This window comes from Daphnia carinata, chromosome 10, assembly GCF_022539665.2.
Source record: "Daphnia carinata strain CSIRO-1 chromosome 10, CSIRO_AGI_Dcar_HiC_V3, whole genome shotgun sequence".
In the NCBI taxonomy this organism is placed as follows: Eukaryota; Metazoa; Arthropoda; class Branchiopoda; order Diplostraca; family Daphniidae; genus Daphnia; species Daphnia carinata.
In genome coordinates, this window is record NC_081340.1 from 1,445,522 (window position 1) to 1,457,213 (window position 11,692).

Genomic DNA, 11,692 nt, shown 5'->3' on the forward strand with positions numbered 1-11,692 from the left:
GTGGGTAACTATACTTTTATTGTTTTACATCTTAATGACAGGCCAGTAATATACTGAATACAATCAAGAAGGATATCTGGAGTAGTAACGGAGGTCTCCCTTGCTACAAAAGAGCTTGAGATCCGCATGTTAAGCTCCATAGATGGCGTTGTGGCTGTTCACCAAATCGCCAGTATGGTTCGGTATACAACACGTTTAATAGCTTTAATAATATCAATGTAGCCAATGTATATCTCTTGCGGGTCACAACTGCCAAACATCGTAAGGTACTGGCGATTGGAAATGCCATCAATGGATCTTAATATACCAACCAGAATGTTAACATCAAATTGCTTTACAGGCGTTACTACTCCTGGTAAAGGCTCTATATTATAGTGCAGGAGATTACTTCATGGTTTTATCATACTCAGCATCAACCTCAGTTAACGTCATCAGCATGACAGCATGCTTTACAGAGATGAAAGAGAGATTAGAAAGGCTATGTATGAAAAAGAAAATGAAACATATTTTTCACGTCTTTGTCCGCCCCACCAGCGCTGATGTGGTTGGTCAGAGAACTTCATTTTTAGTCCCCCACTATTACGGTCGAAAAAAAAGGCCGCCTAGCCTATGTCATCATACCAGTTGCTTTGGCCAACCGTTGGGTGGCGTTGACGCTTAAAAAAAAACTTTCTCACATATGTCTTAGGAATCGCCGTTCTCTGTTGCTTTATCTGTATTTCGAAATAGATGTGAGATAGTGGCGCCTTCTATGATCGAGTAGACTATGCTTTTGCATCCAACAATCAGCAGGCACACGCACACATTTTTTTTTTCCAGCAGTCAGTAAGGAGCATTGTAAGCGAATCGCATAGTACCATCCATCAGACGTCCACAAAAAAAGCCATATTTTGCCACATTGGCCAGAAACACCTTTTTTTTAGTGATCACAAGTTAACAAAAGATGCAGTCGCTGCAAAATCAACAAATTGCTGGAGGTATTGTTCTAAAAATACCCGATCAACTTTCGTCCTTCAGTAAGTTAATGTTCATAGCATTTCGTTTCCTGGCCGTCACTATTTGTTATGGGACATTGTAAGCAATAAGACTCGCACCAACATGGCGGTTATGTTATCTTTTTGTTGTCATCTTTACAACAAATAGATATAAAAGTACCAAGGTGCATGAAAAAAAAAAAACACACAAAAAAAGAAAAGAAAAGAAAAAATCTTTTACATCTATCCTTACATGTGACTTGATCTTTTCTTCCTTAGGCCTAGCTGAATTAGCGCATAGAGAATACCAGGCAGGTGATTATGAAAATGCAGAACGTCATTGTATGCAGCTTTGGAGACAAGATCCAACCAATACTGGTGTTTTACTGCTGCTTTCTTCTATACACTTCCAATGTAGACGATATGACAAGTAAGGCATTTTCCCTCCAAAATTTATTATTTCTTATTAATTTAAGTTGTTTATTTTCTAGATCTGCTCAGTTTTCATCTTATGGTAAAAAATATATTATTAAGTAGAAGGCTAATTTTAAACTAATAAAAAAAATTTCTCTAAAAGCAATCAAGCAAAATCCATTGTTAGCAGAAGGTAAGAAATTTATTTCATTTCAGTTCTTTTATATTTTTATTATGAGCTGTGTTTGTATCAGCTTATATAATCTTTTTTTCTCAATTTGAAATAGCATACTCGAATCTTGGAAATGTATTTAAAGAACGAGGCCAGCTGGCTGAAGCGTTAGATAATTATCGGCATGCAGTTAGGTTAAAGCCAGACTTCATTGATGGATACATTAATCTGGCAGCTGCTTTGGTTGCTGCAGGAGACATGGAAGGAGCAGTCCAAGCCTATGTTTCAGCGTTGCAATATAATCCAGTAATGAAATACTAATTTATTTATTTTTTTATGAACATTTTTCACTATCCAAGCCATTGTACATTTAGGATCTCTACTGTGTTCGAAGTGACTTAGGAAACTTGCTTAAAGCCCTTGGAAGACTGGATGAGGCAAAGGTAAAGAAATCCATTAGTAGGTTTAACAGATGGTATACTCAGCTCACTCATAAATTGTACGTAAAATGTACTTCAAATTCACATTGTCTCGCACGGCCAAGAGAAAGAGAGCGAGAACATTCATTAAATTTTTATGTAGATGCGCAAACCGTTTTCCTTGCGATTGCTAGTGGTATTCGTAATTTATTGATCAATTTAAAACACGTTAAGTGAAGTAATGTCGAAAATATCATTAAGGCATGATAATGACCCCAGAGTGGGATTTAAGTTCTAGGTGGGAAATCAAACCTGATATCGGAATTCTGCACTTTACAACACTCGTCTAAATCTAATCCGCTATTTTTCCTAGGAATTGTGCAGTTTTCGTCGCTAATGGCATTCATGTGTTCAATAATTATTTGAAAATTTTCAACTTTCAGCTGTTCCAACTATGGTTTTCACGTGGATCCAACAATTAAAAACACCGTTCCAATCCGCGAAATAGCATTTCGACGTACAACCATCCTTCATGTATCTCTTCCTAAACCTTCCTGCCTAACACAGGTTATGTCCAGCTGGATGTCTGTATGCAGAAGCTAACCTCGTGGCGGAGTCCTCTTGCTCTATTCGGTAGGCGGTAAGTGTAGCCGCGATGAAAAACAGCCATACAAGCGCTCCAGCTCCTTTGCATGCGAAATCTTTCGCTGCACCAGCCGCTATTCCCTTCCCTTGCGATTGCGCGCGCGCGACCCTTTACCCTTCTCAGCTAACAGCAGCGTATTGCTCATGTTAAGTTCTCAAGTGTGTAAATAACCCAGAATATGGGGCTTTATAATCTTCGGAACAGTGGATATTAATTGCAGCTAAAGATGGTTTATACCTGAATTAGAAAATAATTTTTTCTCCCTCTTTGGTTTGATGCGAAAAGGCTTGCTATTTGAAAGCCATCGAAACTCGTGGTGACTTTGCAGTGGCGTGGTCCAACCTCGGTAATTCCTTATTTACGTCCGAAAACAAATTTGGTCTCTTTTTCCAATAATGTTGCTTTCGTTACAGGCTGCGTGTTTAACGCGCAAGGGGACATCTGGCTAGCCATTCATCACTTTGAAAAGGCCGTTACTTTGGATCCGAATTTTCTCGATGGTAAAATGTTATTCATTTTTCCTGCAATACTTTTTAACATTTTTGTTTTTCTTCTAGCATACATAAACTTGGGGAATGTCTTGAAAGAAGCTAGGATTTTCGACAGGTAAGACCTTAAAACAATGACTATTAAATTTTTTATCTTGGTTTGTAGTAAGAGGTGGTGGTCTTTTGAAGCTTGTAGGAACGTTAGTGATGAAATCAGACAGAATTCGTAAGTTGTAGGCCGCAGTGCAGTTAGTGTCCAGTAACTCTCCTGTAAAATTAGTCGAGTTGGTTAGTTTTTTCTGTGCGCTTGTCTATTCTTCCTCCCTCTACTTTACCTGTTTTCGTGGAAAACGATTTTTGCCCCTTCCGTTTCTATTTAACTCTAAACATTGTCGATGTGCGTTATTCTTTGAGCTCAAGAGTTTGGCTAGTACAGAACCCAATCAATACGTTGTTTCGAAAGCTGTGGGGACATCCGAGGTGAGATAAAAAGTTGAACTTTTTGTTATATTCTGTTTCTTTTTTGCTCGCGAAGATTGACATGCAAAGGGGCGAGTTGCTGGTCTAGCGTAGATGATGCGGCATGGTTGAGTGATCGAAGAGACTGCGCACGCTCAAAGCGATCGGTTACACGCCAGTCGCAGAAGGTGGGATAAAAATGGCTTGGACACCCTTGACGGGACACCAGTTGCCTAGTTTGTCTCGTTAGGTCCACTATACAAGTTTTAACTTTCCATCTCCGTAATGTTAATAACCGCTGTCAGAACTTTTTTGCACTTCTTGTGATGCGTCGTAGGGCGAAATTCCACGATTTGAAGTAAACTTTTTGTGGCGTTGGGCGAAGGCCATGCTCGTGTTTCCAAATGGACTACCAGTGTGTTGTTATCTACACAATAGTAAACATTTCGGCTGAGGAAAGTCGTTACTCTCTCGTGCAATCAGTAAATGATAGTAGAACGCGGAATGGTTGCCTAAACTGCGTGGTTTCTCGTCTTAAACGGTATGTGAACTGTTTCGTAGAAAGTCTTTTCGATCACTCACATGGAAGAAGTTTCTTTTTCTGCAATCGTCAGTAGAAAAAACAAAAACAAAAAAAGATACTACTATCCCACTTCCTTCAGGCCACGATATCGATTGATTCGCTCGAAACAACTAGCAGTAGGACAAAGGAAATGCGCTGGAATCTGCGCGTCTCTTCACAAGCGTCGACAGACTAAGTTGACAGTTTTAGCCAGCGGATATCGTGGAACGTTAAAAATAGCTAAAGTAAAATAGCGCTGAGTGTTCAAAGACCATGTTGCGACTGTTTACAAGTTTGCCAGCTATTTGGCCATACTTTCAGTGCGTCACCGTGCCCTCAATAATCTTGCTTGTCAATCTGATTTGTCGTGTCTTTGATGCAGAGCGGTTGCAGCATATTTACGGGCCTTAAACCTTAGTCCGAATCATGCAGTCGTTCATGGTAACATGGCCTGCGTATACTACGAACAGGTAACTTGTGGCTTGGTGTACACAATCGAATAGAAACTATTTTAGGCCACTTGAGCTAATTGCATTACGTCTTGGATGTTTTTCTGACACAATTTAGGGTCTTATTGATCTTGCCATTGATACTTACCGACGTGCTATTGAACTGCAGCCCCATTTCCCTGATGGTAATGTCTTAATTTATAAAAATAGATTTCAGTTCTTTTAATATATTTTTAAAAAAATATTTCAGCCTACTGTAACCTCGCGAACGCACTCAAGGAGAAGGGCCAAGTACAGGTAAGCAAAGATCTGAATAATTTCTTGTATTTCGACCTAAATATAGCCTCTCGTTCCATTGTTTTCCTTCGCATTCTCAAGGGTCACTGTTCTAGCGATTCTATTGAATTTGACATATTGCTTATGGAGTCAAGCCCAGTTTGTTAATAGTTCTTGGCTCTACCGTAGCTTCCTCGATAGTAAAAGGGTTTCGCTGCCTTTAAAACTCACGGGCTAGGCATTTATGCAACGAAAGCGTTTCGTATCACCCCAACTCCTTAGTCTATAAATACTACTGTTATGAGGTGAAATGCGAATGACGGTTACGCTTTCCTGCGAAGCATTTCTTGTTGCCGAGTTCTAAATGCACGTTTTTTTTTTCCATACATGCCAAGATGTCTCCTAAATAGATTTCTTGTTTCCTGCTATAGGATGCTGAAGATTGCTATTCAACTGCTTTGCGTCTGTGCCCTGCTCATGCAGATTCACTTAATAATCTTGCCAACATAAAGCGAGAACAAGGATACATCGAAGAGGCTACGAGGCTCTACCTTAAAGCACTAGATGTATTCCCTGATTTTGCAGCAGCCCACAGTAATCTAGCGTCCGTTTTACAACAGCAAGGCAAACTCAACGAAGCCCTTATGCACTACAAAGAGGCGATACGGTATGATTTTGTATTATACAAAGCACATCGATGACCTATCGGGACAAACGAGAAAAAGACCTAGTATTTAAAACTAATTCTTCCTAATCATTTTTGAAGGATCCAGCCATCATTTGCGGACGCATACAGTAACATGGGAAACACTTTGAAGGAGATGCAAGACATTAATGGCGCCCTCCAGTGTTACACGAGGGCTATTCAGATAAATCCTGCGTTCGCAGATGCTCATTCAAATTTGGCGTCTATTCACAAGGTCCGTTTTCGTGATATTGAAAATTTGCTCTTACACCATAACGTCATTTATTCGTTACCCCCGTTTTATAAACAGGATAGTGGACAAATTCCTGAAGCAATACAGTCCTATCGGACAGCTTTGAAACTGAAACCAGATTTTCCTGACGGTAAGCTTCGTAATAAATATTATTCTTTCCCTTAAAGTTTATGAGTGCTTGTCTAGCTTACTGCAACCTGGCGCACTGTTTGCAAATTGTTTGTGATTGGACAGACTATGAGACACGAATGAAACGGTTAATCCACATTGTTGGAGAGCAACTTGAACGTAATAGATTACCGTCAGTCCACCCCCATCATTCAATGCTCTACCCACTCTCGCATGACTATCGGAAAGCAATAGCTGCACGACATGCCAACCTCTGCGTGGAAAAGGTAACCCGCTTTCGAAAATTAATTAATGAATGTTTTGGTCGCCAAGGGGAAGGGGAAAATGTACAAGTGAATGAAAACATCACAAAAGTACTTGAGAATGGAGCAGATTTATATATAAATAATTTTTTTAAATCGCGTCAAAAATATTAAAATGGATAATATCTAACTTGAAATTCATTTTCCATTGCTTTCCCCTGGCGAAGATCTTGATCTTGCACAAGCCGGTTTTCAAGTACCCTAAGGAACTGGCCCCGAATGGTCGTTTGCGTATTGGCTATGTCTCATCTGACTTTGGAAATCACCCAACAAGCCACCTCATGCAATCCATTCCAGGTTTCCACGATCGCACCCGTGTTGAAATCTTTTGTTATTCCTTGAGTCCTGATGATGGTACAACTTTCCGGGCTAAAATAGCGCGCGAATCAGAACATTTTGTTGACTTATCGCAGGTATGTATCGATTTAAAACTAACTCAATTGTTATGCTTATTCTTCACTCATTGGTTATTACAAATTGAATGTAATTTTCCCTATCGTAGGTCATTTGCAATGGTAAAGCTGCGGACAGAATAAATGCTGATGGTATCCATATTTTAGTCAACATGAATGGTTACACCAAGGGTAATTTTTTTAAATCCATTAAATTTGGCAAAATTGTTTCTACAGCCTAAATTTTTAGGCGCCCGCAACGAAATTTTTGCAATGCGTCCTGCTCCAATCCAAGTTATGTGGCTTGGCTATCCTGGTACAAGTGGGGCCTCTTATATGGACTACGTAAATATTAATTCTAGCAATCTTCCCACAAAATCCTTAAATACTTCAAATGTTCTTTCCTACAGATAATCACGGATCGAGTGACATCCCCTCTTGAACTTGCTTCCCAGTTTTCAGAAAAGCTGGCGTACATGCCCAAAACTTTCTTTGTTGGGGTAATTTATACTACAACGCCATCTTTGCTTTTGATCTTCAGTGTGTTTTGTATTCGGTGCAGGATCATCGGCAAATGTTTCCTCATCTTAAAGAAAGGCTGATCATAACTGTGGCTTCGTCATCGCAGGATAAATTAAAGGTAGCAGACAATGTTGCGCTCGTTAACGGAACTGATTTGTCGCCAATACTTGAACGCACAGAAATCAAAAAGGTGAGTTGATGATAGAAGAGAACGTGTTTTCAGTTTGGTTTACATGTCCTTGTCTCTTTTGTAGGTTACCGAAGTTGTTACACCAACTACAACCACAGGATTGGATGCTCCAATACAAGTAAATTGCTGTCGTGCGTGTCCAATAAAAAGGCTTCTAACACTGTCCTCAATTGTTAGGTTTCCTTGACTGTGGCTCAGTTGACAACGATGGATCCCATCGAGACTATGATAGGTTCAGGGCAAATACAAACTTCCGTTAATGGGGTCGTTGTGCAGAATGGATTAGCAACCAATCAAGCAAATACACGGGCGGCTACGGGTGAAGAAGTGCCACAGTCTATTGTTGTTACCACTCGGCAGCAATATGGACTTCCAGATGATGCCATCATCTATTGCAACTTCAATCAGCTTTACAAGATCGACCCTCCAACTCTCCAAATGTGGGTCAATGTAAGTCCAATTTAGACACTTTGCTCGGAACAACAAATATTTTTCATTTTTCACGATATATAGATTTTGAAGCGCGTACCGAACGCCGTTCTGTGGCTGCTGCGCTTCCCCACAGTTGGAGAAACAAACATGTTGGCAACTGCTCAATCCCTTGGTCTCGGCGCCGGACGTATTTTATTTTCTAATGTTGCCGCAAAAGAGGAACATGTTCGTCGTGGCCAGCTTGCTGACATTTGCTTGGACACACCGCTGTGCAATGGCCATACTACAGGCATGGACGTCTTATGGGCTGGAACACCTATGGTGACTCTTCCCGGTAACTAATCGATATTTGCATACGTTGTAACAAGCACAACAGTCTTAAAATCTGATTTTAGGTGAGACACTAGCGTCTCGCGTAGCAGCTTCGCAGCTCACAACTATCGGTTGCCCGGAACTCATTGCCTCGAGTGCGCAGGAATATGAGGATATTGCAGTCAAACTGGGGACGGATTCAGAATAGTAAGCGTTCTTGTCTTCTTTTCCATTCTCGATCTTGCGTTAATTTTTCATTTTGAATTTTAGTTTGAAAGCGATAAGGGCAAAGGTTTGGGTTCGTCGTTCAGATAGTCCACTGTTCAACTGCAAAATCTATGCAAATGATATGGAACGCCTTTTCGGTCGGATGTGGCAACGCCACGCAGCCGGAGAAAAGCCCAATCATGTTACACAGTGGGATGACGGAGAGTAATCGTATTTTGGTCTATTGCGCACTTAAAAGTCCATAATTTTTCGATAGACAGATCCATGGATTGTAGTCTTTTTTTTCCCCTTCTTGTTTCGTGATCAGTTTTCTTCATTTTGAAAAAAATTTGCTTCAGCTTTCCCGATGTTTTCTTTTGGGTAATATACTAAATAAAAAAAAAACGAAAGAAAAAAGGGTTGAACTTTTTTTCTTTTTTCTTTTACTGATCGCAAATTTCAATCTCGTTTGGATTTCAATTTAGCAGGGTGCACAACCTCTTTCCATTAATTCACTATTTTCTCGAAATTGAAGGTAAAGGTAGATCCGAAAATTACAGGGGTAGCTGCAGACAAAAGTACTGACCAGTCATGGCAAGTAACGAAATTTTACGATGGCTCCATCACACACAACTAATTAAATATTTCGTTTGTGCCGTGCAGGATTAACAAATTGGAAATTGCGCCCCTAATGCCAGTAAAATTTACTCGGCCAAACCTCTCTTTTTGCTGTTGACAAAAGGTGCAAAGAATTATTTATTCTTTTTATATAAAAATAGACGGATACAATGATCTAAAATTGTTCAGGTGCTACATCAAATATGCGGGGGCACGATAAACGTGCCATCTGAGCGTAATATTGGTTAGAATATTTATTAACCATCCATTTCGAGCTCATGCTGTTCCAGACGTGCGCTCCTACAACGGACTCATCCCAGTTCAGCTTATCTTGTGGTTTGTCGCCCCGTTTATAGAAATAATCTCGCCAGCGAAAGTAGTGCACTGGATAGAAAGACTTGGGGGCTAAGATCCGAAATCCATGGCAGCGATTTGGCGTCATCCAACTAATGTAGTAAACCTGACACCACTTTTGTAGGATCCGGGTAACAAGGTCGGGCCCATTATGAGACCAAACGTACCACCTTTTGAGAATTAAAAAGCAATTAGGGTAAAACGAATTTCAACAGCAATGACATAACCGGGTTTTTACTTGTAATCAGCTGAAAATGTTTCAACAGCTGCTTGGATGACCGGATGCTGATGATCGACATGAATAACACTAGATCCGAGTTTGTCATTATCTTCTGCTACGACAAAATTGCGATAGGACGTGACAGGACGAAGTTGAATCACGTCCAAGTCAAAATAGTAACCACCGTATTTCGACAGGGTTAAGAAACGGAGAGCATCGCTGAGATGAGACACGGCGAACCATCCACGGTTCCAGTCTGTGCAAAAGTACCAGCGTTCTAGTGGAGTGTCGGCCATGTAATCGCCTAAATTAATGCTAGTGACCTGAATGTTGGGGTAGTTCTGCCTCAGCGTCTTCATTGTCACGGTGTTGGTATCGATTTTTGAACCGGTCATTAGAAGGTGAACGGTTAAATTTGGATTGTGGAAGGCCAGCGATTCGACGACGCACGCTTGGCGGAAGTTCAACGAAGAGGCACCAGATGTTTCATGAAAAAAGGCTTTATCTTGCACCACGTTTAGGTGCTTGTGCTCCGGTAATTTTGGTACTGGACAGGGCCACACACAATCCGGACGTCCACACATGTCGGATCCACTTGTAGTCCCTGGTAGGCAACATCTGGATCTTACAGCTCTTCGCACGTTCACCCGAGGAGTCATCTTCGCCAAGAAACGTAAAGGTTACTCAGTGCTGTTTACATTTTGTCGCAGATATCTGGCTAAATATCTTATTGCCGACATTGTGTTTGAGTGGTTTTATTTTTTAAGAATTACCTGATGAAGGTATATTTCAGAAGTGATGAAATTGTAGATCAAAACAAGGACAAAAAGAATAGAAGAGATGGCGAAAAAGATGTGACGGCGAGTAACCGATAGAGAACGCCACCTCCGCGGGCAGTCGGAGAAAGCAACGGCGCATTCTTCACGGGACTGGTTCAACATGTGGTATGCATGGCTACTACGACATAGCCGCATTGTCAACAAACAGAAAACGGTCGCACGAAAAAAAAAATGTGGATCCACTTTTACGTACAAGTGGATGATTCGTTGGCGGATTTTGAACTTCGAAATCCTTTATGACACCTAATGAGGTCTCCTTGCGACCTCACCTCCAAGTATAGTCAACCAAGTATGTACAGATCAAACACTGTTGCTTTTATCAGTTGTGCAAGCCCATTGCCGAGGGTTAACTGATAAGCACTATCTGGAGGGCGCGGTCACGTAGTTGTGCAACGTGATCAATAAATATTGACGATACGTGTGTTGACGCTCTTCCGCTGACTCAGAATTCACTAGAATGAAACACATTTGATGAACATATGCGACACTCTACGTTAATGGACATCAGCGCGTATTGCAAAGATAGAAGTTGTCCTCCGCTGACACTGGCACTTCGGAATTACAGTTTAAAATTCTGGTCCAATAACTGACATAACAGGTAACGTACGATATAGATCACAGCGTACTGGCAGTTCTCCGAACAATCATCGTCAGCTACTTTGGATGTTCAAGTGTTCTCATTTACTTAACATTTTTGGCCATAGTAAAGAAAAACAACGGAATTGCGGTACGACCGTACATAGTCTTGTGGGGGAACAAATAACTAGAAAAAGAAAGTAAGGGCAATCATAAGTTATAGAACTTATAAATATTAAAGAATCTTAACACACATACTTGCAATGCCAACTCTTAAAACTGGCATAAGGTTCCTGAGTTGTTTCGTACTTTTGCGTGACTGACTGTGGCATGACGGTCGCCGACATTTGGATCCGTATCCACTCCAGCCAACAGGTCATGAATATTCCTTCAGTTTGCGTTATTTATTCAAGAAATCGACGAGAGTTAGTCCGTAGGCTCGTTAATTATTCACCGAACCGGACAATACGAAGGCGGCACGCATGCAATGGTCAAACAACCGTTATTGACAATTGAGCCGACAGGAAACAAACGCCGCTTGTTAGGAAATAACAAATATCAACGACAGCTGCGAGCAATCGCGGCCGAGCGGAAGTGCTATGCGCCATGGCAAGCTACTCAAACGTTTTATAGAGAAAATTAAAGAATTTCTGCCTACCTTGGGCTACTGTTGACATAGAATAAGATCCAGCAGCCGACAATATGGTGGTCAATAGGGGTTCACTTCATTTTGGCCATGGTTGTTTTGCCTTCACACTACAACCACTTCTCTCGCACAACCACGCTTACAACTGCTACTTCG

At 40.9% G+C, this 11,692-nt stretch overlaps 2 protein-coding genes across 4 annotated transcripts; one reads left to right on the forward strand and one right to left on the reverse strand.

Annotated features, from left to right (window-relative positions):
• Positions 1-827: 827 nt before the first annotated feature.
• Positions 828-8,692, forward strand: LOC130697569 (UDP-N-acetylglucosamine--peptide N-acetylglucosaminyltransferase 110 kDa subunit-like). Of its 3 annotated transcripts, none has more exons than XM_059497367.1 (26): positions 828-977; positions 1,254-1,404; positions 1,466-1,488; positions 1,552-1,581; positions 1,676-1,866; positions 1,935-2,003; positions 2,911-2,971; positions 3,039-3,125; positions 3,183-3,231; positions 4,517-4,604; positions 4,702-4,768; positions 4,834-4,880; positions 5,291-5,526; positions 5,626-5,779; positions 5,855-5,927; positions 5,984-6,192; positions 6,396-6,641; positions 6,731-6,812; positions 6,871-6,965; positions 7,031-7,120; positions 7,183-7,332; positions 7,397-7,450; positions 7,510-7,782; positions 7,846-8,098; positions 8,160-8,283; positions 8,347-8,692. In XM_059497367.1, the coding sequence occupies exons 1-26, from the start codon at positions 944-946 to the stop codon at positions 8,510-8,512; spliced, it is 3,102 nt and encodes a 1,033-aa protein (XP_059353350.1). In that variant the 5' UTR covers positions 828-943; the 3' UTR covers positions 8,513-8,692. The 3 variants fall into 3 exon arrangements, with proteins under 3 accessions (XP_059353350.1, XP_057376467.1, XP_057376476.1); XM_057520484.2 differs by having other exon boundaries at positions 839-1,016; positions 8,347-8,691; XM_057520493.2 differs by lacking the exons at positions 828-977; positions 1,254-1,404; positions 1,466-1,488; ... (4 more) ...; positions 3,039-3,125; positions 3,183-3,231 and adding an exon at positions 3,877-4,113 and having other exon boundaries at positions 8,347-8,691.
• Positions 8,693-9,030: 338 nt separating this feature from the next.
• LOC130697759 (lactosylceramide 4-alpha-galactosyltransferase-like) lies at positions 9,031-11,344 on the reverse strand. Its single transcript, XM_057520568.2, has 4 exons — positions 11,149-11,344; positions 10,249-11,077; positions 9,494-10,134; positions 9,031-9,425 (listed from the first exon to the last, which is right to left on the reverse strand). The coding sequence occupies exons 2-4, from the start codon at positions 10,447-10,449 to the stop codon at positions 9,077-9,079; spliced, it is 1,191 nt and encodes a 396-aa protein (XP_057376551.1). The 5' UTR covers positions 10,450-11,077; positions 11,149-11,344; the 3' UTR covers positions 9,031-9,076.
• Positions 11,345-11,692: the final 348 nt, after the last annotated feature.